At 43.2% G+C, this 27962-nt stretch overlaps 1 protein-coding gene across 1 annotated transcript in view; it reads right to left on the minus strand.

Moving 5' to 3' along the window:
• PGM5 (phosphoglucomutase 5) overlaps positions 1-27962 on the minus strand; it is a 182568-nt gene that overhangs the window by 18607 nt on the left and 135999 nt on the right. Inside the window, exons 9-10 of the mRNA XM_040620278.1 lie at positions 27631-27814; positions 12961-13095 (exon numbers count right to left, since the gene is read on the minus strand). Of these exons, the coding sequence (XP_040476212.1) occupies positions 12961-13095; positions 27631-27814 (319 nt within the window). The remainder of the gene's footprint in view (positions 1-12960; positions 13096-27630; positions 27815-27962) is intronic.

Consider the following 27962-nt stretch of genomic DNA (forward strand, 5'->3'; position numbering starts at 1 on the left):
TGGAAGACGTTAGTAAATCATCCAAGCATCTTAGGTTTTGTTGAACGCCACACTGGACATCGTAAATGCAATTTCTGAGGATGTAGCTAACAGCAAACGAAGATCGAAAATTAACAACAGACTTGTTGCTTCCCACGGGACATGGGGCTTCTTTGGGGAGTGGGTTTGAGGATCATGAATAAAGCATCCAAAGTGCAAGAGCTCCTCTTACCAACTCCTGGAAGCCCCATTTAGCCCCAAGATACAATGTCAAGGCTCCCCTGGCCGCCTGCACCTGAGGAAATGCTCCTCATACATTCCAAGTTTTCACCAGGGCTCTCCCTCATGCTTTTCTTTGTTCATCCCAATTATCCACAAGTTCTTCCTTAGTATTTTTCCTTTTTCTTCCAAGATACAGTGCTGCTCGCCTGAAAACTATTTGTAAGCAACTGCTTTAAATAGGAGAAACAAACTTCCTTCAAAAAATCAAAAACTTACAGAAGGAATTGAATTTCATGAATACAAACATGCTCTAAGAAAGACATCTTCCTCTCATGTTTCATTGTAACCAAAAGCCAGGGAGTTCAATCTCTGAACGTCAAATTTGGGGATTTCCAGAGATATTTGATACTTTCCCTGAAAACTTGAAAAATGTATCTCCATCTATAAACACAGACACAGGAATACAAATGTCATTTTACCTTTTACGAAATGTATTGTTTGGCCAAACTCATTCTGATGTATGCTTCACTGAACGTAATCAGGAATCATGCATCATGTTTAAAAACCTCTAAGACAAGGGTCAGCAAACTATAGTCTTTGGTTTTTACACAGCTTGTGAACAAGAATGGTTTTTATTTTTAAACAGTTGAAAAAAATTCAAAAGAGTATTTTGTGACACGTAAAAGTTATATGCAATTCCAATTCCAGTGTCGACAAATAAATTTACTCAGTGACTTAGGCACGGTCTGTGGCTGCTTTTGTGCTGTAAGTGGAAGGTGAGAAGTCCCAACACAGACCATAGGACTGATGTGATGGGCTGAGTGGTGTCCCCCTCCCGAAATTCATATGTTGGATCCTGACCCCGCAATCCCTCCGAAAGTGATCTTCTTTGGAGATAGGGTCTTTATAGAGGCAATCTGGTCAAAATGAGGTCACTGGGGAGGGCCCTAATCCAATATGACTGGTGTCCTTCTAAGAAGGAAAAATTTGGACACAGACATACATAAAGGGGAGATGATGTGAAGAGACAAAGAGAGAAGAAGGCTATCCACAAACCAAGAAAGGTCAAGCACCGTCCTTTTCCTCGAAGCCCTTGGAAGGAATTAACCCTGTTAATGCCTTGCTCTTGGACTTCTAGGCTCCAGAACTGGGAGATACTCAATTTCAACTGTTTCAGCCACCCAGTCTGTGATACTTTGTAATGTCAGCCTAGCAAACTAATATGGCCAGCAAAATTTTGAAGTATTTACTATCTGGCCCTTTATAGAAAAAGCTTGTTAACACCTCTTCCATGGGACTCGTTTTTTGCATTTAATACTTTGAAGCCAGCAAGGACCTCATAACCAGCAACAGAGATTTCAGAGTCTTCTCTCCATTGAGCCTGTCCTTTGCCTTACACTCGCTCCTGTCTTAAACCATTTCTCTCTGTACTATATGTTGGCTAATTGAACACAATAAAAAAAATCATTTCCCTCTGGTAAATGAGCTCAGAATAACCAACCAATTGTACACCATCTTGGATAAAATAGGATTATTGAACAACCCCAACTAAGCAACTCTTGCTTCAAGCCAGGAGGGCAGCAAATTTGTTCCACAAGCCCCATCCGTGTAGGGATTCTAAAGGATGGGAGGAGTGAGAGAGGGGAACTGAAAGGAAGGAAGAAATCTCAACTTCATTTGTGAACCTTTCTAGATAGCATGACGTATCTAACACACCACATCACAAGGGTCCGGGCACCCTCCTATAAGACCAAGATCTTTGGAAGCTGCCATTTCTCTTAAGACATCATCTCCCACAGATCCAGGTGGCCTGCAGAGAATTTAATGGGAAAAGATAGGACAAGAGAGGTTAATTCCATTATAAAACAAGTTACTAATTAGTCTGAGACTCTTTGATCCTCATGAGGTCAGAAAACTAGTCAACACTACTAGTAATAAAAATAATGGCAAGAACAATGATAACAACATTTATTGAGCACTTTGTATGTGCCAGGCATTGTCCAAAACATTTTGTATGAATGAACCCATTTAATCATCATAACAATCCTATGAAAAAGTATTTTGATCCCCATATAACTAAAAAGTAACTGAAACTTACAGAAGTTGCCTAAGATCACAGAACTGGTAAATGGCACACATAGGCCTCAAGACCAAGGATGCATGATTCCAAAACCCAACCTTTTAACAATGGGCCTTTGGTCCTAAATCTTGGTGTCTTCAAGCAATTTTATCCACCTGAAAAAACGACTGTGGTTTTCTCTTTTCCTCTCCATATTACACATGTCTTTTATGGTGATGCTTTGACATCTTGGGCCTTGCTGATACTGCAAGGGACTGCCCCTTCCAGGGTTAGCTAATTTCTAGAGAGAGCAAATAGGTGCCCTAGTTACACACCTTTCATATGCAGAGCAACCGGTCCAAAGTCCTATCTCCAACCATGTCCCTGTGGGACGCTCACATTCTGGGCCACTCTCCACCGGCCCTAATCACCCACCGGCCAAGTATCAGACAACCAAGGACAGCCCCTCTGCCCCAGAGCCTGCTGAAAATCTTCAAACTGGTCAATCCTAAGCCTGCTTACACTGCCTTGTCTGTTCCTTCCTATGGAACCCACAATAAAAGCTCTCAGCCCACATTTCCCTCCACTCCTTCTGCCTCATAACTGACCATGGTGTTTCCCCCATGGCCCTGCATGGAGTGGCATGCCCCTTCTCTTGGGAAGGGTGACTAACAAGCTGTCCTTTCAATGGCAACTGTCTCCTGATCTCACCATACCTGAATAGTAATAAAACCTATATATTAAAACACTCTCATAGCCTCATTACCTCCCATGCCCCTATCATTAAGTCTAGAATACACAGGCCCCAACCTACAAACAGTACCTCATGGGATGATTTCTATGAACCAAAATGCTTGGAAATGAAACCCGAAGCAAAATAAAACAAACAAAAAACCATAAAGCAAGAATTTCATAAAACCTTTCATTGTTTTCTCTCCTGCCAAGACCTAAGCATTCTGGTATGGAAATGCTGTCCTTCTGGAATTTGTCATACCTCCTAGCTTTCCTGGGAGGCAAAAACAAAAGAAGGGGGAACTCCCTCACCTGCATCTTAAACAGGGTTTCCTCTTTCTGGGATTAGGATGTCAAACGTAAAACCATGCAAGAGCAGACAGGGGATCTAAAACAGCCGCATTCCTCCCCTCAACCACCCATATTGTATGTTCCCCAGGAAAAATGCGTGACCGCGGTGGCGAGGCCAGGCAATGCCTCCTGATGCTGTTGGGGTACATGGTCTAGTCCAGTGCCTTCTCCTAAAGGTCACAGGCAATCTCCACCTTCACCCTCAGTATTCATTTACCAAGATACACTCTTATTTATGAGCAAAGCAAATGATTTACTCTCCACCAAAGAAGAAAGCCTGAATCGCCGCCAGCCTCCGAGCTTTGGGGAGCTTCCTGCTGAAGGGCACGGAAACTTGGTTGTGCTGTGTTTCTGGGCTGGAACAAAGAGGATGCTGGGAAAGCCAGATTGTGCTGGCCACAGTTGTCAAACCCATTCATCTGGTGAGAGGAGTTATGGCCAGTGACCCTCTGTACTTGTGTGACCAAGGCAAATTCATTCATGCTCCCTTTTCAGGCTGAGTAAACAAGATCCAGCAAGACTGTGATTTGTGGACATAAACAGTGCCAGGTTAACCAGTAGCTGGTTATGCATGCTCTTTGGGCACAGCAAAGCAGAGACTCCAAAATAAACAGCATTGTATGGAAAAAAACACAACAATTTTGTTAGATTTCCTTACATTTACTTTCAAAGTTAATTGTGTTTTAATTCTGAATTAGGTATGGGGAAGTAGGGAGGGGAAAGACATCTTTTTTTTTTTCAGAGCTTTGGGTCTCTAAACCTTCATTTAAAATTGACTCAACGTCAGGATCAAGGCACGACTTTCAGTTCTCCTGCTTAAAGCCACCATGTTCTTGGAATAAACTGGCAATGTCAGATAGCCTTAAAAGATTTGGAGTAAGGGTCTCTCACTGCCAAAGAGGGGGATCTGAGCTAGACGCTCTGTGGGCTCAACATGAGAGGCAGTCAGCTCTCATCAGGACACACACTTTCCCACACATGCTGAACGCCCCCCCCCAAGGACCGTGAAGGGAGTTCTGATCCCAGAAGAGGCAGGGAAAGGCCCATTGTCATCAAAACCCTAATCATCCCTGTACCGTGACAGACACGAGCCCCTGCGAAACACCTGCCAAACTCCCAGTCCAAGGGAGTTTTTCACACACCAACACATGATCATCCCCCGTTCCCAGTTCCAAGGAAAACAATCCACAGTGACAGCAGAGCATGAGTCCAGACTGCAATACCTACGGGAGAGAAAGAAGGGCTGTTTCGCCCACCCTCTTAAGGAGGCTGTTCACCTAAGTGAGTACAACTAAAACCCGTATGTCTTTTTGCTTCTTTCTCAAGTTTCACTCAGCTCCAAGTGCCGTTCCTTTGTGAACACACAGCTGTAGGAAATTCCTTTCTACGCCACTAGAGGGACATCTAACCCACTTGACCAGACCTACCTTCCTTCCTTTCTTTCTTTCTTTCTTTCTTTCTTTCTTTCTTTCTTTCTTTCTTTCTTTCTTTCTTTCTTTCTTTCTTTCTTTCTTTCTTTCTTTCTTTTTTAAAAAAAATAATTATCACAAAACCCCAATGTTAAGGTTCTAGAAAATGTTGAGACATTACCTGGTTCCATCCTTTCCACGCCTGCTGATATTTAAAAAGTATTTGAATCTGTGCGGTCCTAGACCCATGGAGAAGCAGAGAGCAGCCATATTCATTGGGCAGGTGCCCTCCCAGTTGAGAAATTGTTCTAACAGTCAGTCTGAATCCCTTCCAGTTCAGCTTGAGTTTATTTCATCAAATTACATATTCAATAGTTATGGAGAACAGCTGGTCATCTTTCTCTGCATCATATTGGTCTTTAAATTCCTGAAGACCTCCAGGTCATGCCTCTCTTACCAGCAACATGAGGCAGCTCTTTAACTTGGCCAGAGGGTGTCCATCCCAACCCTTTAACCGCGTGTTTCTTTTCTACTAAACTCTCTCTCAATCACTCCACCCTCCTCCACATTTTCAAATTACAGCAAGTACAGACTAAACTCTGAGGCGAAAAAGAAAATGAAATATTTCCTCATCTTTTTCTTCATGTATGGCTATTAATAAATCTCTGTGCAGATTTTCTTTTTAAATAACAACATAATGTTTTTGATATATGTTTAGTAGGAATCCAAAATCATGTGTGTGTATATGTATCTACGTTTACAAACCTAGACACACGTACATACATAAGCATATGTGTATATACATATACACACATTTTCATCTTGTCATGAAAATTGAACATCTGAGAACCCATTTATGCGTCATTTCTGAATTCCATTGTTTCTAGAGCTTTCGCAGCACACATATTATTTCAATTTCTAATTTTATTCTCCTAGTTTTTAACCACTCACTTTAGATCCCCTGTTGAGTATAAAGCCTAACAAGGATGTATGTAGAACATTATTCTTTATTTTTTGAAACTTATTCATTGTTAATTCAAATTAAGAGAGAGAAGCCTGGTTGTTTTCAAAGCACTCACATGCTTTAGACCACATTTGGTCTAAAAAAGAAAAAAACATATATTTGGTCTTTCTCTCTGGTTCCAGGTACAGAACTCCCCAAATCCTTTGAACTTCCTAAGTGATAGGAGTGGATTTGTTAATCATGATAAGTCCCTTTCAACCACACCTGAGTTTATGCTGGTGGGGTGACTCTGGTGGACGCCGAGACGGCTTCAGAATGAGGCTGTTGCCTGAGGAACCAATCAGGGGACTAGAGGGCTGGAAATCCCTACCTCCCAGGAAGGGAGAAGGGCTGGATATTGAGTTCAATCACCAATGCCCAGTGATTTCATCCATCGTATTTATGTAATGAAACCTCTATAGAAAACTCCTAAACAGGGTTCAGAGAGCTTCTGAGTTGGTGAAGATCTCCAGGTGCTGGAAGGGTGGCATGCCAGAAGAAGCCATGGGCGCTCTGAGCGCCCTTCCCGCCATACTTTGCGCTAAGAATTTCTCCCATTTGGGCCATTCTTGAGTTGTATGTTTTATAATAAACCACCAATAGTAAGTAAAGTGCTTTCCTGGGTTCTGTGAGTCCTTCTAGCAAATTACCAAACCTGAGTTGCAGATCACGGGAACCCCTGAATTTGTATTCTAAGGGGAAGAAATGTGGGGAGCCTGGGCACCCCATTTTCCTCTGGCATCTTAAGTGGGGGCAGTCTTGTGGGGCTGAGCCCTCACTCTGTGGGGCCTGGGCTAACTAGTGTCAGAACTGAATTTAATTGTTGGGTACCCAGTGGTGTCTAAGAAAGAGAGAACTGGTTGGTATGAAAAAAATTTTATATGTATCTGTATTATAGATATATATCACTAAGGAAACACTGAACTAAGGCTCCAGGTGTAGCCTTGGGTTCAAGAACAGGTAAGAGGAAATCCTCCCTCCTTGGACCTCGAGGATTAGCAAGTTTTATTAAGACCTACTTTGACTCTCCAATCCAGAAATTACGGGCTCCCTGAGTATTAATGTCTCCCTGAATCAGTTAATTCGTCCGCCAAAGCAGGATGATGATTCTACTCTGAGAGGGCTACTGGAACAATTAGTACAATAATGAATGTACCTAAAGTATCTAGAAAGGTGCCTGGCACATTGTAGGGGCCTTCGAAATGACAACTGATTTTATTCAAACTTTCAAGCATAGGAGAAAACCGAGGATAGCACCAAGGTTCATACTGAGTACAGAATATTTCTGTATGGTGACTAACATAACACAAAAGAAAAAAAGAATATTTCAGTCTCCCATGTGATATAATCAGTCTGAGATATTCCAAAGTAATTAACACTGAATATTTCATTCGTTTGGCAAATTCTATTGGGCATGTACCATCTGCCAGGTAGTATCGTATGCACTGGGGATACAGCGAAGAATACTGACAAAGTCCTAGCCTCTTGGTGTTTACGTTCTACTGGGAGAGATACAATAAAACAAGTAAATATGTATGTGAGATGGGAGTAAGTGCTATGGGGGAAAAGTAAAGCAGGGTGAGAAAGATCAGCAGTACTCGAGTGTCAGGGTTATTTTACACAGGGTGGCCAGGGGAGTCCTCATTGAGAAGGGGGAGGGCAAGCCATGCAGATATTGGACGGAAAGGCATTCCAGGCAGGGGAAACAGCCGCTCTAAGTGTCCTGAGGCAGAGAATTCTTGGCATATGCACAGAACAACAGCTGGAGTGCAGAAATAGGGCAAGAGGTAGGCGATGCGGTCAGAGGGAGAAGGGGACCATTTCCAGGAGGGGACTTGATACCATGGTAAGGGTTCTGGCTCTTCTCTGAGTGAAATGGGGCACCACTAAGGATTTTAGCAGAGCAACGAGGATGATCTAATTTTTTTTTTTTCTAAATCATTCTGGTTGCTGTGCTAAGACTAGTGTATGGGTGGGGAGGGGGCAAGAGTGGAAAGACGGAGACCAGGTAGGAGACTGATACAATAATCTAGAGGCCAGAACAGTAGCTTAGCCCTGGAGAGAAATGGTAGAGGCAGTAAGGTGGGGCCAGACTCGGGTTGCGTTTGAAGGTCATATTGGTAGGGTTTGCTGTTGGAGGTGGGATATGAAATAAAGAAAAAAAAAGAGTCAAGGATGATTCCCAGGTTCTTGGCTGAACCTGCCACTTCCTGAGTTGAAGATGCTAAAAGAAGCAGGGGTCTTCCGGAGGTAGGAGGAACAGGGGGAGGCTGACAGGAGGTCACTTTGGCACAAGTCAAGTTGGGTGGGCTACCAGAGAGAGAGGTCCAGAGGACAGTGGCCCATGCACGCAAGAGCACTAAAAACAGGTGTTGCTCTTCTTACAATGTTAAAGAATCCCATGGCTTGTCTTTAGGGCTTAGCAGTTCATCTAACTCTTTGCTATTCCAAGTGTGCTCCTGGACTAGCAGCACAGTATTGCCTGGGAGTTTGTTAGAAAAAATGCAGACTCTCTGGCCTTCCTCACACCGAGTCAGAATCTGAATTTTTAGCAAGATCCCCAGGTGATTTAAATACACACTAAAGTTTGGGAACACTCACCTAATTTGAACCATCTGGGAAACTGTTCAAAAATGCAGTCCCCACCCTAGAACAATTAAAGTAGAATCTCTGGGAGTGAGGCCCAGGCCCAGGTATCTCTACCAAAGCCCCCAAGTGGTCCTGGTGTGTAGCCTGGGTTGGACCCACGGATCTAACTCTTCATTCCTGGCACATTCCCTCTGTACTACTAAGCTTCTACTGCTAGCGCTCTCAGAAGCCCACCTCTGAAGAGATGGTCAGATCTAGGGTAGCATGAAGGTATGTAACTAGAGTAACCCAACGTTCTGGTTTACTGGGGGCAGTCTCAACATAACTGTTCTTAGCGCCCCCTTTCACTCTCAGATGTATCCTGGTTTAGATGAGAAAAATATGTTCTCCCAGCGTAACACAAAATGGCTCTGCACTTAACATATCTGGATTATAAAGTCGTAATAAGAACATACAGATCAAAATGGCCGCCAGCTGTTGGATGGACAGATGGACAGATGAATTCCCTATATGACTCCCAGTGCTTAGATATTGGTCCTTAAAGCATTCTATATACCGCTTATCAGAAATACATAAATTCCCTCACTCAAAGGAGGGTTGGGGAAAACTGGTCTCCTTCCAAAACTTGGGGTGGGAGAGGGTGCGGTTTTATTCTGCAATTAAAGTACCAAAGCCAACTGTTGATAAGCCGGGAGCTGATGATGAGGATGTGATTATCCAGCCCTTAGCAAAACTTCTCCTTCCTTTTCCTTTTGGATCTTTTATTGTTCATGAACTACTCCACCCTCAGGTTCAAAGGGAAAAGTAGAGAAGGTAAATAAAAAGTTAACTGAGCAGTCCTGCTAATAAGCTTAGTGGGAAAGAAAGTAGAAAGTAATGGGGCTGTTTCTGGTCACCTGTGAACCTAAATCCTTTTGGCTCATCTCTTTTTCCAAATTATTACCAGCTGGTTTGAAGGCTTGTTGAAGGCCTACTGATTGCCAGTAAAATTAAAGTAATCTTGTATTTTCCAAACTATGTGATCTTCCAGAAATAGGCCTTGGAGGCTTTCCTTCCTGATTAACCAAGGACACTGAGCAAGCGCAAAGCGAGCACCTTCTCCTTTCCCCAGGGCCCCTCACCTTCTTCCTCCCCTCATCACCCATTCCTAGGGGTAGACGGATAGAATTCTTTAAAAATATTTTTTGATGTAATGAAATTATTTTACATCATTTAAAACAAATTCCATAATAACTGTTGTAAAAATGGACCCAAATAAACAAAACTACAGGCAGGAGCAGGGACTTTTGTGCATATAGACTATACCACAGATTTTCCTAGCTGCATCCCTAGGATGGTTATGAATGCTTTTACGAGGCAACCACAGTATTAATGTTTTAAACATGTTCTGTTCCCATGTGTTTAAAATGTCTGGACAAAAGTGTCGACTGATTGATGAATGGATAAAGAAGACGTGGTGCACACACACACACACACACACACACACACAGAGGAATATCATTCAGCCATAAAAAGGAATGAAATCTTGCCATTTGCAATGACATATATGGAGCTAGAGAGTATCATGCTAAATGAAATAAGTCAGCCAGAGAAAGACAAATACCATATGATTTCACTCATGTGTACAATTTAAGGAACAAAACAAAGCAGCAAAGGGACAAAAAAAGAGAAAGGGGCAAACCAAGAAACAGACTCTTAACCATAAAGAACAAACTGATGGCTACCAGAAGGGAGGGAGGGAGGGACGGGGATGGGGAAAAGAGGTGACAGGGATGCAGGAGGGCACTTGTGATGAGCCCCGGGTGATGTATGGACTTGTCGAATCACTACATTGTACACCGGAAACGAATATAACACTGTATGCTAACTAACTGGAACTTAAATACTGTATGCTAACTAACTGGAACTTAAACACTGTATGCTAACTAACTGGAACTTAAATAAAAACTTTTAAAAAAAGATGTATGGACAAAAAACTATCCATGCAAAGTAAAATAGCCAGATGCTGAGAAGACAGTTGAAGAGAACTCTCTAGTCCTTTCGCTATTAACTGGAACGTAGGTGGGTATTGAGTTAAGGCAGGTAAAACATGAATACCTGTTGAACTGGACAAGCTTCTCAATGGAATCCCTAGACATTAGAAAGGTACTTTACTGGGTGTCTGAGTATGGGGGGGGTATTTGTTCTGTTTTTTGGGCTGCAAATCGGAATAAGCTAGAAAGGAGGAAGAGTTCTCTGCAGCTGAGGAAGCAACACAGCTGGTCTTTCCCCATCAGGCCGCAGATCATAATAACTTGAGAAGCATGCCTTAGCTTTGATCTCCATTAACAGTTGACCAAAGGCTTTTCCTTCCAGAGCTCTTCAAAGGCAGAAGCTGGGGTCCTGGGAGGCAGGGCTGTAAGGAGGTCCTGAACAGTCACACTGAAGTGCCTAGGTGTGGTTCCGCAGTGTTGAGACAGGTGAGTCTCCTGAGAGTCGTCTTCCTCGTCCTTAGGGGTGTCGATGTCTTTTCGATCCTTATTCTAAATTATACCTTGACTTACATGCATTATGCACTAGGGCTTCAGTTGGTGAGTCAATGACATAAGGTATTTTAATAAGGAGTTCTAGTTTAATGTAAAATTTTGAGGTGGATCCCGAGGTAAATACAGGGAGGCAAACCTAGCCAGGTTTGGGAAGACCCTCACTCATGATTAAAAAGGGAAGGCAGATTATTGATCAGAAGAACACGATCAATGAAAGGATTCCCCAACCATTCAAAATGGCAAACTCTAACCCAACAGGATGGAAAATACGCAGGATTAGCCACTGAAACAAGCATTACTTATGTTTTCTTTACCCACAGATTGAAGCACATACTTAACACACGACCCTCTAGCAACAGGCCTATGCAGGTTTTCAGCTTCAAAGGAAGCTCTGGGGAAAAAAAAAGTGGTACCACTTGGCTTTTGTGGAACATCTCAGAGAGAGACTCACTTGTTTTCCCACATGTCTAAAGGCCCAGACGTCACACTCCTGCAGTCAGTGTGGAAGGTAAATACAAATAGCAAACATCATAACTACTTACCCTGTGCAAATAGGGAAAAGAATGTTGAGAAAAAATAGCCTCGAGTCAGAGTGAGTCAGAGTTGGTGAGGCCAGGAATATCATTCCTCACCCTGTATGTAGCTCTGGAGTTTTAGGCCCTTGCTTTAATCTCCTTTCCCAACATGAGAAGTGGAAGGGTTTTATATGGAAAGAGAGGGTAAGCCTCCAGTTCTTGCATGATTTGGTACTATCTTGGGTGAAATGTACTCACTGACAAATTATGTTGGTAGAGCGTGGCCCCCGTCCTTGCATGGAAAGCCTGTGATCCTGACAGGGGAGGGCCAAGGACCTTATACTAGCTTCATGCTCTTAGCTCTCAGCCTCCCAGGCCTCTACTTCCCCATCTGAGATGATCTGACCCCAAAGAGATTTTCTGGTTCCCACTGTCACCTGTAAGGATCTATGACACTATATTGATCAAGTTCTTTGAGACTCTCCCAAGAAAGATACCATTTTAAGAAAAACACACTAAACCACTAACAAAGAAAGAAAACCCTTTCTGGTCTCATTCTAGGGCATAACTTCGGCAAATTATCACGGGAAACTCAGAGTAACTCTAAAATGAGAGGCACTGAGTTGTTCTTTGCTTCTGTACTTCTCCGCAGAAGAAGCATCGCAGATGGAACCACTGGTTTCATCTCAAGGAGTCACCTCATCAAGAACTCTGCTTCAAAACCCAGGGTGAAGTAAAGACCCCGGGGGTAAGGGACGGCCAGCAGTGTAGCTGGAAGTATCCGATGTTATGGTGGGCCCTTTCTGCTATTAATTAATGTTGCCCGCAGCTTTAATGGCTTATCTTTGATCTCCATTAACAGTTGACCAAAGGCTTTTCCTTCCAGAGCTCTTCAAAGGCAGAAGCTGGGGTCTTTAATGAATGTAAGAGTGGGGATGCTTACGGTTGGACCATTTATAATTTTTTCTGAGTTCTTAATTAACTCTATTGTTGACAACATGAAGGGGCTTTGCCAAACACAGGGTGGCCCAGCCTTGGCTGGTCTAGCTTAGCCTCCCTTAACTTTAAATGCAGACCAGCCCTCGCCCCTCTCCTTAAGGGAAACTGGGCTCTTCAGTGATCTCAGACAGGAGGCCCAGCGTAGCATCTACATTCGCACCTCAAGGTCATGAGCCAACCCAGAGTTTGCCAAACACCTGGAGATTCCTTATTACACGCACAGAGTCAAGGCTCTGAGGAGTTGGACCACCTAGACTCGAACTAAAAATTTCTCTATCTATACAAGGTGCTTTTTCTTGATGTCACCCCCATTTAACAAACTGCAGAACCACCAAGAAAGCCAAGTCACTTGGGAAATGCTGGTCTAAACCCATCACAGAGGCTAGAGCCCAAATTTTCTGTTCCAAACACTGTCATGAAGGAGTGAAGTTTTGCCTGGAGTTACGGGAAGCTTGTCCTCCAGCTGGATCTACCAATATGGAATTTACTTCCCCGAAAGTAAAATCACCCTCACTAAAGGCCCACAAGAGCTCCCTAAGTTTTCCGGGAGCGACGAGACACACTGTGCTGAGGGTACCTGGGGCTCCTGGTCGTGACCGCTGGGGTCCCTCTCGTAGCTCTCTGCATACAGTCTGATGGTCGCCCGCACGCCGCTGGAGGAACTCAGCCGGAAGATGAGCCGTGATGCGTCTGAGAAAATGATCCTCAGGCCCTGAGACCAAGAACACCCAGAAGGATCAGTGAATCAAGGGACGGATACACAGGTAGTAACAATTAATAATACTTGTGGTTAATGATGGGGAAGACTTAGGGGCAAAACTGAATAGATGCTCAAGTTCCTTTGGTCGGGAGATGTGGGAGCCAGAAAGAGGCAGAGGGACAAGGAGGGGATGAAGTTTAATAAATGTCCCTGGGCCCAAAGTTTGTCCCTTAGAAACCTGCCGGGCGCAATGGGAGTAGGCAATTTCTCTATTACAGTAAAGCAAACTGCCTGTGTTAAGCTTACCCCCATGTGATATGAGGCTTTGCTTCAAGTTCATCTCTTTTGATTCTTTCCTTCTGCCCACATTCCCTTGGTAGCATATGAAGGCTACAGTGACATGCTCAGGTCTGGAGCCTCGGCTGGGTTCTGGGGTTCCTGCTTACAACCCCTTCTCCTTGGCTCTGTCCTTCCTTCTTACGCTCCGACCTGGCCACCAGGGTGGTGTGGGGGCAGAGCTGTAGCAGTATTAACATGCTTTTGGCTCAGAATGCCTCCGTTTTCCATGCATCTGTTTTCATTAGTGGCAGGGATTTTTGAAAAACACAGCAGTAAGATCATATTGTAACGTTTGTTGAAGGAAATTTGTTATCTCAAGACAACTGATAAAGCCTTGTTATAAATAAGCATATTGGCAGGGGCCAGAGGAAATAAGTGGAGGAAATAAAATAATTAGTCTGGTCACTTGTTATTTCTGAAAAAGGAGAAGTCTCAGGCAACTTTGACATCAGACATTTTCCCTAAGAAATTTGCCCTTGAAACTCGTCTGGCCTTAAATCATGGTTGTTAAGAATAAGCCATGATTAAAAATATACCTGCTATTTAAATCTGACTGCCAATCCCTTACCCCACCCCCATATCTGCTGGGGTGCGGTGGGGTGGGGTAGGGGCCACTATGATTCCATCTGAATGGTTTTCTGCTTTTTAAGTTTTGTAGGCATATTTTGTTCCAATCCCCAAACAACAGCCTTAGCCTCTTTTGGAGGGATTCAATGTCTGCCACGATTTGTGTAACAAAAAGGCGCCGGCTCCCTTCCTGGCAACTCATCTCTCTCTGATACTAGCTTTGCAAACAGGATGATACTAACCAGGATTCTTTCCTGGGCAAACATTTTAGAGTAGCCCCTGGGGATCAGGTCCTGGGGATATGAAGAGAAAGACACAGTCCTTGCTCTCCATAAACCTGGACTAGTCATTGCAACCATATTACAAAGAGTGGCAACCATTTCCCTAATAAGCACCTTCAGCTGCTGGACGAGTAAATAGTTAGGACATTCTGAATGGAGTATTTGACTCAATTCCCTACTACCGGTAAGAGTTCTAGACCAAATTATGTTCAGACAACGAGGCCCCAAAGGCTCCACAACTGCACCCACGGTCATGTTTTTACAAACTCTTTTGAAGCTGGTATTTCTTTACAAGCTTGCACTCCCCTTGTCACCATATATGGGACATGTGAGTAGGTAATTGGTCTCTCAGGACCGTGGGTTATGCATAAGTTGGTTAAAGCAATATTTAAGGTTGAAGCCCTAAGCCACCTCTTCTTGTAGATTCCAAACCACTTGAGGCCACCCCTTCCGATGACCACCCAAACTCAACCCTTTTATGTAGCGTCCATTACACCATCAATGTAATTAACCAATAATTAATTAATAACCCCAGATTCGTATACAGTCAGTGGGAGGTAGTCAAGAGCCCAGGCCATAACAAAGCACCAACATGTATTATCAGCTCACAACTAAGCTTTTTTACAGTGAAATTAGGGTTTTTTTTTTTTTTCCTTGTGGGTTGCCATATCTTTGGCTGTACTTCTAGATGGCTGGCTAGAATCTACATCTGGTCGCTTGCAGTAGATTTCGTGCTCAAAAAGATGATAAAGGTGTGCATGATGTACTGATGACCTCTGTTTCCTAAGGAACCAGCCATGAGATCTTACCAGAGAACCCTTGTTGCTTGGTGAGACCTCTAAGTGAGGAACACCACAGTTCTCCTCCTCCACATGGCAGGACAGTTCTAGACCCAGCCCAGTTCGGTGCTGCAGTAACCCCAGTTCCCTGTCTTTTGAGTGTCACTTTGAAGTGTGAAGATGTATTGGCTTGCTTTGGTGTCTGCATGTTCTTTCAATGAACTTAATGAATGTGCGCCCTGAACACGAGCCATGTTCTCTCCAGCATGCATCTTCACCCACTTCCAATTACATTATGAGGCCAGAGTCACCACTGACCAAGACTTGCCAAATTTCTAAATGTTCTGTAATTCCAACAAAAGCATACCAATCAACCATTTTGCTTTTTTAAATTTTCAGGTTAGGGGCACCTGGGTGGCTCAGTCGGTTAAGCATCTGCCTTCGGCTCAGGTCATGATCCCAGGGTCCTGGGATCAAGCCCTGCATCGGTCCCTCTGCTCAGCAGGAAGCCTGCTTCTCCCTCTCCCTCTCCCTCTGCCTGCTGCTCCCCCTACTTGTGCTCACCCTCTCTCAAATAAATAAGTAAAATCTTGAAAAAAATAAAAAATAAAATTTCAGGTTAAACCAGGGGTTGGCAATACAGTTTGTCGGCCAAATTTGACCTGTCACCTATTTGTATAAATCAGGTTTCATTGGAACACAGCCAGTCCCATTTCCTTTTGTATTCCCTAGGGCTGCTTTTGTGTCATAACTGCAGAGCTAAATCATTAGGACAGAGACTGTCTGGCCCACAGGGGCTAAAATGTTTACTATCTTTTACAGAAAATGTTTGCTAAACCCTGTATAAACCATTACATTAGCTGCAACATGAAATACTTACTCATCAACTCTACCCCAGAAAAATATTTTATCTATGTGCTTTATCAAAATCCCAAGAGAGAAAAATTATGAAGGGTGTCCAATCCATGCACTTTCCCAGGTATTCTAGCCATAGATTCATCTGGACGTATATGTGACCTGAATCAACTTCCTTCTGACTGACTACCTATGACAAAAATGGATTTATGAAATTGCATTTTCTTTTCACATCCTCCCTTTCCTTGCATGGTCTACAGGGTACTGCCTTATAAAACCCATTTTTGCAGTCACTCTAGGAATATTATTGGAGAGTGTATGAAATTCCACATGAGACATTTCCTTAAGAGCCAAGTGTTAGGAAAGGCTTTCCTTCCCTGAGGAACTGGTATTTTTTGTCTTTCTGACAATAATAACTAACCATAGTTCCCTTTTCAGTATGGCTGCCAGAACACTTAATGCCAAATTTGAGGTTCAGCCCAAGCGGATCCTTATGACTTGCATAACTATGACTTTTTCTTCTTCTGTTCTTGACTCTCTACTCTTATTTATATTTTCCCTAGTCTTGATTTCTGTTTCTTATTTACATCCTAACAACTTCATTATGCGTGTTTTTGCTGCCACAAATCCTCCTGAAGAAACAAGACCCAACTAAAAATGAATAAAAGAAGTTCCCATCTCAGCCTTAACCCTAAAGGGTTGGAATTGCTGAAATAGGTCTTTGGGTCCTTCATTAAGCTTCCAAGCTCTGGTAGGGCAAAGCCTTATGTTCCTTGTTCACCATTTATCCTCACAGCCCAGGACAATGGCTGGCACAGAGTAGACCCTTTGCAAACACTTCAGTGAATGCCACTGCATGTTTGACAGCTGGGGTAAGCACCACTGGAGTGCCTCCTTCCACATTTAAGGAGGGCTCACAAGCCAAATGAAAACACACTTAGGTTCTCCATAGTGAACTGGGGTCAACATATTTACCTTGAAGGGTAGTAGTGAGTGACGCTGTGTCTACTCATCCTTTGTTTTTAAGGCAAGGGTCTGTTTTGGCTTAAAACAATGGATTTGAACCATGATAAGTTCCTGTCCCCCTTGTGTGACGTTAGACAAATCATGAGCCCATGGGTTGCAAAATTTGCTGTACACTGGAATCGGCTGGGGTCATTCAAAAATATTGTATCTGGCTCTTACCCCAGACACTGTAATTTACTTTGAATAGGTCATGACTTGGGCACCGGCATTGTAAAAGCTCTCCAGGTGACCCTAATGTGTAGCCAAATGTGGACAGCCCAGTAGTAGCTACGTTTGTCTGGGTCACCTGCCTCATGGATCAAGTGACTGACTATAGTACATGTCAGTGTTAAGGGAGATCCCTTTAAGATCTCAGGTTTCACCCACATACTCCCATCGGACTGGAATCTCAGGAGGACCACAACATGGTGAGGGAGTGCTAACAGAACATCTTGCTGCTGTGTCCTGAAAGCCTCCTCCCAATACCTTGCCAATAGCAGAACCATTACAAGAATCTCCTCTTGAGCCATCTGACACTAAGAACTTTTAGCACAATCTCTTAAGGGATTCCTAAAGCAACAGTGAAGGAATCCTTGACGCCTCTGTAGTCATAGCAACAACAGTGGCCAGAATGTCCAGGATGACCCAACAGCCACAAGCTCAAAGAAGGGGAAGAGATGCCCTCTTCCATGCTAAGATCATGTTAATTACAGAGCAGGGTATCAGAGGGAAACTGTCAGTTCCAGCCCACCATTTTCTTCCCATTGAGTCCTGTAGTTGTCTGCCTGAGTGACAAGAGTGGGGTTTTGACCACCCTAGCTTTGTCCCAGCACTGCTAAAGGGCCGTGCTTTCTTGCAGCTTTCTCCACCCCAAAATCCTCCAATGTGCTTCCGTGTATCACTAGAGCTTTTATTTTTGTCCCCACATTTGCCCCTTGATGGTTTGCTGCTCATGGAGAGTCAATTTGGAAATGATAAAGGGGGGGAGTTCTGGCTCAGATTATCAGCTGGTGGTCTTGAGTAAGTCACTTTAAGCTCTGTAAGTCTTCGTTTCCTAAAAATGGATGAAAAACGATACAGCCTGGCTTACTGGATTGTTGTGAACATCAGATCAGAGACTATATGTGAAGAGTGGTTTGAAACTTATAAATCAGTCTATAAATACTATTCTTATGTTAAGCTCTTAATGAAAATGGTACCATGCTTTTAGTCATCCAGCCTTCCAGATTTTGCAGAAGATTGCCAAATAAAGCTTGAATGGTGATGGTTTATGGCACATTTATTTTTAAATTAGGCAGAATTAAGATTAATTTTTTTTAAGGACTGTGCCATGTTCTCTGAAATCACTACTAAACTCACGGATCTGTTACCATTTATCTTCTCCATGCCTCCCACTGAACTGGCTTCTTTGACCATAAAATAGGTCCCTTCTAAGGTGGTCTATTTAGACCATTACGGTCCTGAAGGAAGGACCTCAGAGTCATCCAGGCCACTTCCTCCCTTCACAGAAAGAAAGGGGAAGTTAAAAACTGCTTAAGGTAACAGCTGGTCACGAGAGGAGCCAGAACTTCAGGTCTTCTGACCCCAGGCTTATGCTTTTAGGTTGAACCATGAGACTGCTGAGAGTCACGCATTGCTTCTCGTGAAAGATTCGAAGAATATCTCATATGTTTTCTATGGTCCCCCCAAACGAGCACAGAGCCTTACGTAGAGTAGGTATCTGATAAATGTTGGATAAATAAATGTTGCATTTTTTTAAAGCCCTTGTGTAAATCAATGCAGGGAAATCTGCAAGTTGCTAAACACACACAGAGCTGCCAGATGTTCGTTTGGAGACTGTAGCACATGTTGCAGCCAGGCGGGGAACGAGGAACTGTACATTACCAATAGTTACTTGGCAGCGTCCGACCCAGTCAAATACGGACTTAGGATGAATTCCAGGGGAAAACAGCACATGGCCCTGAAAGCTAGTACAATGTCACATATACAGTCAGTTGGCCACACCAGGCACGTGAACCTGGAGACAAGACAGGCGTGGAAGAAAGAGACTCTAAGCCTAACTCACATGTTATCTCCCATAGGAGAGCCCAGAGATTTATCTGGAAAGCTTCAAGGTGAAAATACTGCTGTGTAACATCTGAACTGTATTTTGTACAAGAAAGCATGCAGCTTCTAAAGCAGAAGATTTGGATTGGACAGACATCTCTCGCCATGAAAAAAATTAACTAGAATTACCCATTTTTCTTTGTTGAAGTCATAGAGTTAGCTGCAAGTATGAGTTCAAAAAGGGTTGAGCAGGGCAGCAGTTAGTTCCTACCGTGCGCTCGTAGAGATTACAAACAGGAAGACAAATTAGAGAAAAGTATCTTTCCTCTTGGCTGGCCTGGACTTCAGCTTCTCCTCCCCCATTAGGACAGGCACCTTTGTGCAGTGCACTAACTGCATAGCCATACCCAAGTGCCCTACTTTGGGGAGCAAATTCTCATCTAGTCTTTTTCACCACCAACCCAGCTCTCTTGGAGACCAATAATTGCAAATAATTATTTGGGGGAAATCAAGGCCAAATGACTTCCTAAGTGCCCTTTTAAAACACACACCCAGCAAAAACCACATTAGGTGATGAGAGCGCTGCTTGGAGAGAGAAGACTTAAAAATTATCCAGATTCCAACTATCAAATTTGGAACAATGCAACTAGGTCACACATGTTCCATTTCCCCTCGTCTTTGGCCAAAATGGCTGCTGATCCCCATTCACTCAACACCAGCCCCAGTTCTGGGATATTTTGGAATCAGACATACTTTACCCACACAACACGGGTAGCTTCCTCCCTCAGTTCCTGTGATAGTCCACAGTTTTTTCCTTTAATATTTATGTTTCCTGGTGACGGTCACAGGTCCTGACTATACAAAGAATTAGTAGTTCAGTAGGAAGTGACTATGATGTCATTCATTCCGGAATGCTTAGATTCTTATCACGTATCTTATCAGGATTCGATTATCAGCATTTTAGAGGATAGTCCCAAAGCAATCAACTTATGTCAGGGGAAGGTGCTTCATTATAGCAAAACTCCAATGAATCAGAAGCAAAGGAGTAAGACCTGCCCAACTAATCAGAAACACTGTCCCCCTCTCCTTATTTCCTAATCAGCTAATAGGCTCTTAGGAAGCAAAGAATGTGTTTGGTCTTTGGAAGACAAATAGGCAAAATCATAGGAAAAGTAGCTATTATTTAAAAAAAAATTTTTAATACATGGTTTTCTTTTTTTAAGATTTATTTATTTATTTGAGAGAGAGAGAGAGAGAGAGAAATCTACACAGACTCCCCACTGAGCGCAGAGTCTGACGTGGGGCTCGATTCCAGGACCCTGAGATCATGACCTGAGCTGAAATCAAGAGTCGGATATTAACTGACTGAGCCACCCAGGTGCCCCTAATACATGATTTTCAAGGTGTCCTACCAAAAGGCCCAGTTATCTTTATTTAGCACAACCGCAATGCTGTAGAATGAACACTAAAGTTGAGAATTTTAAGTATTGTAACATCACAGTGAGAAAGCTATTGCCTCTAGGAAATCCCAGTTCTTTCTCTGGAAAGCCAAACAATGGTTTAACTACATTAGACTAAAGAAAGGCCTTTAGTCTGACAAGATGGTTTACCCTGGGCCAGCTCCCACTCACTCTTCAGGGCACAGCTTAAATATCACCTCCCCAGAGCCCTACTTAAGGTGAGCTCCCCCTGCTATGCACCCCCAAATAAGTTCTTTCTCTGTAATACCCTTCAATAAACTCTATAGTGATTACAAGTATAATGTCAGTTTGTCTTCCCTGCTAGACTGTCTGTACGCTGGTGTATCCTCAGCGCCCGGCAAGCTGACTGGCATATAGTAGCTGTTTGGTTAATATCCTGTGAATGGGTGAAGACATGAATTAATCACACTTCCACTATCTTCACTGTATTGTACTAAAGTAGCAAAGGAATATATATTTATTATGGGGCTTTTTTTTTCAACATCACAACTTGCAACAGAAAAAGGATTTTTTCACCCAGATCCCATCACAATATACATGTAATGACAACACCTACACCCTAAACATTTCTGTTACTCAACAGAGGAGGACTATTAGTAAGTACTAACTTTCAGATTCAACTAAACTGTATAGGTGGGATAATCAGCATGGCTGAGATGATTTCTTAAATTCCACTTTTAGATGCACAAACCGCACTCCAGCAAGTGGCACAGTATAGAGATAAGGTGTTCACAACACTCTCTCGCTTGGTTCATTGATTAGAATGTGATGAAAGTTGAAGGTTGACCTAAATAGAGAACTCAGTCTTTGGCCCCTAGATTCTCCAGCTGACGCCAATCAGTTGCCTTCATCTGATGCCCCCCAAAATGAGGCTGTGATAAACTTCTCTCTCTCTGCTGACCAGGGATTGGTAGCACTGCTGCAGTATATATTAAAGCACCAAAGGCCAGAATAAAATGTGATTTCAAGATTGCCAATTCACTTGCTTCATTATTTTTAATACTGAAATTAAGAAGTGCAGACACCTTCCTGCATATTAAAATAACAACTCTAAAAGCCAATTGACTTTGCAATCAGTCTTCAAAGTGTGCTTTTTCTCTGAACTAATTTCAAATGGTTCTTTTTTCCAGGTTGAGGACAGCATCAAAATGTTTCCACGCGGCCTGCATAACTTGAAGAGGTATTAACAAGCTCAGAGTTAGCCTGACATAATCAAATTGGATTTGGTTTTCCACATCAGCTAACTGGTATGCTTTTATTTACATCAGGTTTTTTAATATCAGCTGAACTGTTACTGGCAAATGACTTCAGCACTGGTGGAATTTCATGATTTTTTGATCTTGTTAAATAGAAATACAGGCATGGGACGAGTCATGAGGAGAGACTCAGTTCCTTAAATTTTGCTCCTGGTATTAAGGTTTCTCTCTTCAAAGCTAATTTTCAAAACAGGTCATGGTTCTGGATCGATGCCCACCCTAGTAGCAATATGCCATCACTTGATGCTGGCACCACCAGGATTGGAGAATTCCTCCTTTCAGAGCTGGAAGAGTCCCATAGCTATGAAGCACTGAGTGGTGACTCTGGGAGATTTGGGCTACATGGAGGAGATGGGGAGGATAATGGTAAGAGGTAATCTGGTGCTGATGATGTTCCTTGGGTTGTTGATGGCTAAGGAAGAGAGAAAGCGCCCAGCACCATGGAAAATCTTGATGTTTGTACAAAGAACTCATTCTTGAGGGAAGAGTGGGCCATAAGGAGCTACCGGCCTTTCCCACATCATCCCCATCTCTTTACAAGGCATAAAGTGGGAACCTCTTAAATGAGTCAGCAACTGGATCGAACTGCTCCCTACACTCACAGGAGCTACTGGCTTATTTTTTCCACTCATATTTGAAGACTCCATCATCATTCACTCATGTGACTAGATTTTACCTGAAAAGAAATAGTGACATACCGTCATGGAACAAGAGCGGATGAACTGCAGGTATTCAACCGTGCCTCATTAAATTGCTATTTCTAAATCAGAGCTCCTCGTGGGTCCCATTTAACAGAAGACACACATCAGCTTTTCTCTTACAGCCAATGTCACAAAAGTATCAGCCCCTTGGAGGCAGCCATAGTAAATTCCATGAGATCTGGACAGGCCATGGGAAGGCCAGTGAGGTCCCTGGGAATTCAAGTCAGGGGTTGAATACTTCAGGGGTTTCCTTCTTGCTCCTTAAATGACCCCCACAGGGTCTCACAGGCAGGACAGACTTTGCTGAACGTTTCCACGGCAGTGAAGTGGATAAGGGCAGGGCTTATCACTAGAACAGGATTTTAATTTCATTTTGGATGGGGGAGCATTTCTTCTTTATCTCTAGAGATATATGTGCGAACTGCTTTTTTTCCACAGTCTGTTTCCTGACTCTAACCCCAAATCAAGGACAAAAAGGAGACTGAGCTGCCTTAAAAAACCTTTTCCTTTCTGGAGCAAAGTGGGACTGAGGAGATGGGGGAGGGGCAGACTTAGGGAAGGCAAAAAAATGTGACTTTGAATCAATTCGCAGATGACTCAGAAACTGAGGAGGCCTTCCCATGTCTTCACATGACACCCCGCAAAGTTATATTCTGTTCAGTGTTGTTTTCCCTGCTTTTCTCATCATATATGGTTCATTAAATGTCAAAATCCTTCTTTCCCAAGGATGCTCTTTTAACATTACTTCTTTTAGTTAACCATTTATTAGTGGTTATTATGGGTCAGGACTCTCTATGTGTTATCAAATTCTCCCAAGGGCTGTATGCGGTAGCCACAATGACTGTTCCTATTTTCACAGATAAGGAAAGGCCCAGGGAGACTGAGTAACTTCCTAAGATCACCCAGCAAGGAGGTGGTAGAGCTGATTCAAACCCAACACTTGCTGATCTCAAGCCTGTACACTTGAACACCACTTATGCCCTTTCCTCAAACTGATACGCAGTCAGGTTGAAGATTCTGGTAAGGGGGAAGCAGCTGATAGTTCTTGAATATCAAGTGGATACTAGCCACTGTTCCTGGGGCTGTATAGGACTTCCTCCTCATACCTTCTCTATAACCCTATATGATAATTATTACCAACATGCCATCTGCCTGCCCCAAGAAGTTGAGAAAAGAGGAGTTAAGTAATATGCCCAAAGTCACAAATCGAGGCAGTGACAAAGCCAGCCTTCAAATCTATGCCTGCTTGACTTCAACATAATACGACACTGGAGAGGCCATAGCAATATGCTTCCCACAGCAAACAGAGATGTTGCATTATTATGTTTCCTTTGGGTTTTGCTAGGCAAGGCATACTTTGTTTGTCCTGATAGATCAAATCTCTTCCAACTTAATTTTAAAATAATACATAATTTAGTAGATTATTTTAAATTACAGTATTCTCTAACCAAAAAGACAGATAATAACAAAGGTTGGCAAAAGCGTGCAGAAATTGGAACTCTCATATACTGCTGGGGGAAATGGAAAGCAGTGCAATTGCTTTTGAAGACCATATGGCTGTTTTTTTCTTTATTTATTTTATTATGTTATGTTAGTGTTATGTAGTGTTCCATGATTCATTGTTTGTGTATAACACTCAGTGTGCCATGCAATATGTGCCCTCCTGTTTCTTTAAAGGTTGGACCTAGAGTTACCATTTGACCTAGCAATTCCACACCTAGTTACACACCCACCATATCTGAAAATCTATGTTTGCACAAAAACTTTATGTGAATATTCACAGCAGCACTATTCATAATAGTCAAAGAGTGGAAACAGCCCGGGGCGTCTGGGTGGCTCAGTTGGTTAAGCGGCCGACTCTTGATTTCGGCTCAGGTCATGATCTCAGGGTCCTGGGATGGAGCCCCATGTAGGGGTCTCCATGCTCAGTGGGGAGTCTCCTTCTCCCTCTGTCCCTACCCCCACTCGTGGATGCTCTTTCTCTAAGATAAATAAATAAATCTTTTTTAAAAAAAAGTCCACCAGTTGAAGAACGGACAAACAAAATGTGGTCTATCCACACAATGGGACATTATTTGCCAATAAGAAAGAAAGAAATACTGATACGTGGTACCACGTGGATGAACCCTAGAAACACTCTGCTTAGTGAAAGAAACCAGTCACAAAAGATGACATGTGTGTGGTTCCATTTATATGAAATATCCAGAATAGGCAAATCCAGAGAGACAGAAAGTAGGTCAGGATTGCCAGGGCTGGAATTGGAGATTATAGCTAAAAGTACAAGTGGCTTTTGCGGGTGACAAAAATGTTCTACAACTGATTGTGCTAAGACAGCACAATGTTGTAAATATTCTACAAGCCACTGAACTGCACACTTGACGTGGGTAAGCTGGATGGTATGTGAACACTATCTCGATAAAGCTGTTACACATTTATATTAAAAAACTGCTCCAGGGGCGCCTGGGTGGCTCAGTCAGTTAAGCATCCAACTCATGATTTCAGCTCAGGCCATGATCTCAGGGTCGTGAGATCGAGCCCCACGTTAGGCTTCATGCTGGGTGTGGAGCCTCCATAAGATTCTCTCTCTCCCTCTCAAAAAAAAAAAAAAAAATGCCCCATGACAAAAAACAATTATTATGCATTTGGTAGGCTCTCCAGAAATCTCTCTTGAATGAACGTGCCGAAGTGTTTTATGACTATTTAAAAATAATACATGTTCATTTAAATTCAAATATGTCTTTCAGGAGTAGATAGATGGCACTTGTTTTGCAGCAATGTCCCAGGAAGTGTGCCCAGACTCAACCATCCCTGGAATGGGGTGCTGATGACTTCTGAGGTCTCAGGAGCGCGGAGATGTGGGCCTCAGTGGTGAAAGCTTACCCACAGCCCCATGATGCAGGAATCCCCCTCTGCACCAACAGGACCAACTGCAAGAACCATGCGTGACTCGCTGACAGTGAGCGTGCTGCTGACTGTTAACTGTCTCCCCACACCCTCAGTGAGCCAAACCCAGAGCAGCAGACCAGCTCCAGGGTGACTCAGGACCACCAGATAATTAACTGTCACTTGGGTCCTGCAATCTGGGAAGATGACACAACCTTCCTTTGTGGCTAGAGAAACTCCCCAGAGCAGCTCCTGGTAGCGTTTACTATTTATGGCCATATTTGAGCTAATATGAAAGAGTGTGGAAAGAACAAAAAAAGAACAAGTTCCAGAGTAAAAATGGAAACCAATATTCAGGGTTGCAGGGGAGGGGACATGGAAAAAATAGATGTCTGAACTTGAGCTCTAGCTGCAAAATTAGCCTGATATGAACTGTTAAAAGAGCCAAGAAAAGAGGATACAAATGGTGAGTGTATTGGGGAAGAAACAAGGTAGAGTATTAGTGGATTTAACAGCAAAACAAATTAGCTCAACAGACAAGCTTCTCAGGAGCAGATAAAAACCAGAACCCAGCACTGACTTTCAGGCAATGGTTTTCAAGCCTTCCTCACCAGGGGACAAAAACCTCCCAAGAATAATTTAGAAAGCACATATTTTATGAGCCTTGGACTTGCGAAATGTTTGTTCTGAGGTTCCTTTGCAAAATGGAAGTAGGAATATGGTACAGAATTGGAAAAGACTCATCTGAGGCGTAGAGGCTCTGAGATGCTGTGTACTGAGCTTCTGACTTCACATCTTTGGAGATTCACTAGTATTATTTTGGAAAGGATTCAATCTCATCTACGAAAAAGCACCCCGTGGGAAACGAAACACAACTACAAAAAACCATAGTAGGTACTCCCTATGTAAAGGACAGCTGGGAGTTTGGGGTCTTTTGTTTCATTGCATTTCTAAAACAGCGCTGTGAGATAGACGTGCTACAAATAAGGAAGGAGCTGTGGCTCAAGGAAGTCAGGCATCTTTCCAGAAGTCATATAACTGGTGAGTGCGGCAGGGAGAGGATGTGCTTCTGAGTCTTCAAACTTCTTTTTTTTTTTTTTTAACTTTTTTTAAAGATCATTTATTTATTTGAGAGAAAGTATAAGCAGGGGGAGGGGCAGAGGGAGAGGGAGCAGCAGATTCCCTGCTGAGCGGGGAGCCTAATGCGGGACTCGATCCCAGGACCCTGAGATCATGACCTGAGCCGAAGGTAGACGCTTAACTGACTGAGCCACCCAGATGCCCCGGGTCTTCTTCTTAACCACTCTTATCTCCCAATACCCTACACCTTCCCAAAGTAAAGCGGTCATCAATTCGTCCAACCACTGAAGGGCTTCTAGAATGAAAGACTAATGACATTCTGACAGAGATGAAAGATCACCATGAAACTCAGCAGACCAGAGGGAGAATACCAAGAAAGTAATAGGAGGGCTTCAGGCTTTGGAACATCTGCAAGTCGGGGACCCTAAGAGAGGGACTATGTGTGAAATATTAGTCAAAATAAAAAGATCAGTAACTAGCATTACATCTAGTCCCCCGAACCCTACAGCTTCTGATTTATTTTGTTGTCTGTTCTTGGTAGAGTGTACCAGAAGATAAGAATTTGGGGATTTCAGAGTGCAACTCTTCTTAACATTACTCAGTGTCATATTTGAACTGTAAATGTTGAAATCTGCTCTGAGACTGGTCAGTTTTTGCTGTAGCCAATAAATACACAAAATCGAGAAGAAACATACTTGTAATAGCTTTCAACTTCTCTTACACAATTTACAATGATGAGACCATGACAGAAGTTGTTGCTTTTGTCACTGACCTTTTGTAATCATTCTCTACCATAAATCTTCCATTTGGATTTTGTGGGACAAGTTTTCCCACTGTTTCTTCCCCTACAAACCCATCTGGTTAAGCTCCAATCATTCCCAATGACATAAGGTCATAAAAGGGGAAACATGCCTGTACTTGAAGGGAGTGCCAAGGAAAAGGACTATCTTGCCCTGGGAACCTTTTCTGAGTCTGTAAAGAGCCCACAGGCTGCAGACATTTCAGAAGGAAATACTGGGTCTCTATCTATGTGTCGTATTGGCCTGTCAGTTACAAGCAGCAAGAATACTGGACAGTCAGGGCCTGTGTTCGAATGCATCCTCTGCCCTGAATTAATGGTAGGTAACCTTCACCAAGCGCTTCCTTCTCTCCTGGCTGCAGGCTCTTACCTGTCTAATGAAACACTCAGAGTAGATCAGCCCTACAGACCTCTCCATCTGTCAGACACTTTGGCCCCTGGCTTTTGCCTCTTCTGGTTATTTCCTAGCAAGTACCTGTTTCTTGGTCACCGTGCCATCCACAGGGTCCACATATTCAAAGCAGTCTGTCTTTGCCACACTGTAGACGTGGTTTCCCACGGCGAACTGCTGGCCAATGAAGGACTTGTCCGTGACCAGGGCCTCCAGGTCCCTCATGATGTAATATGTTGTCTTGGGCTCTAGCCCCTCATAGTCAAACCTGGCGAGGGAAGGCAGGACACAGGGTGAAGACAAACCTAATCAGAGAGCCAGCAATGGGGTGGACCTCTCACGGTCATCTGCTCATTGGTTTTGTTTTCCTGGAAGAACGGCACAGAAAAGCACCCCAACTGGTCCCCACGCTCTTC

The sequence above is a fragment of the Ursus maritimus genome, unplaced genomic scaffold (genome assembly GCF_017311325.1).
Source record: "Ursus maritimus isolate PB19 unplaced genomic scaffold, ASM1731132v1 scaffold_34, whole genome shotgun sequence".
Classification (NCBI taxonomy): Eukaryota; Metazoa; Chordata; class Mammalia; order Carnivora; family Ursidae; genus Ursus; species Ursus maritimus.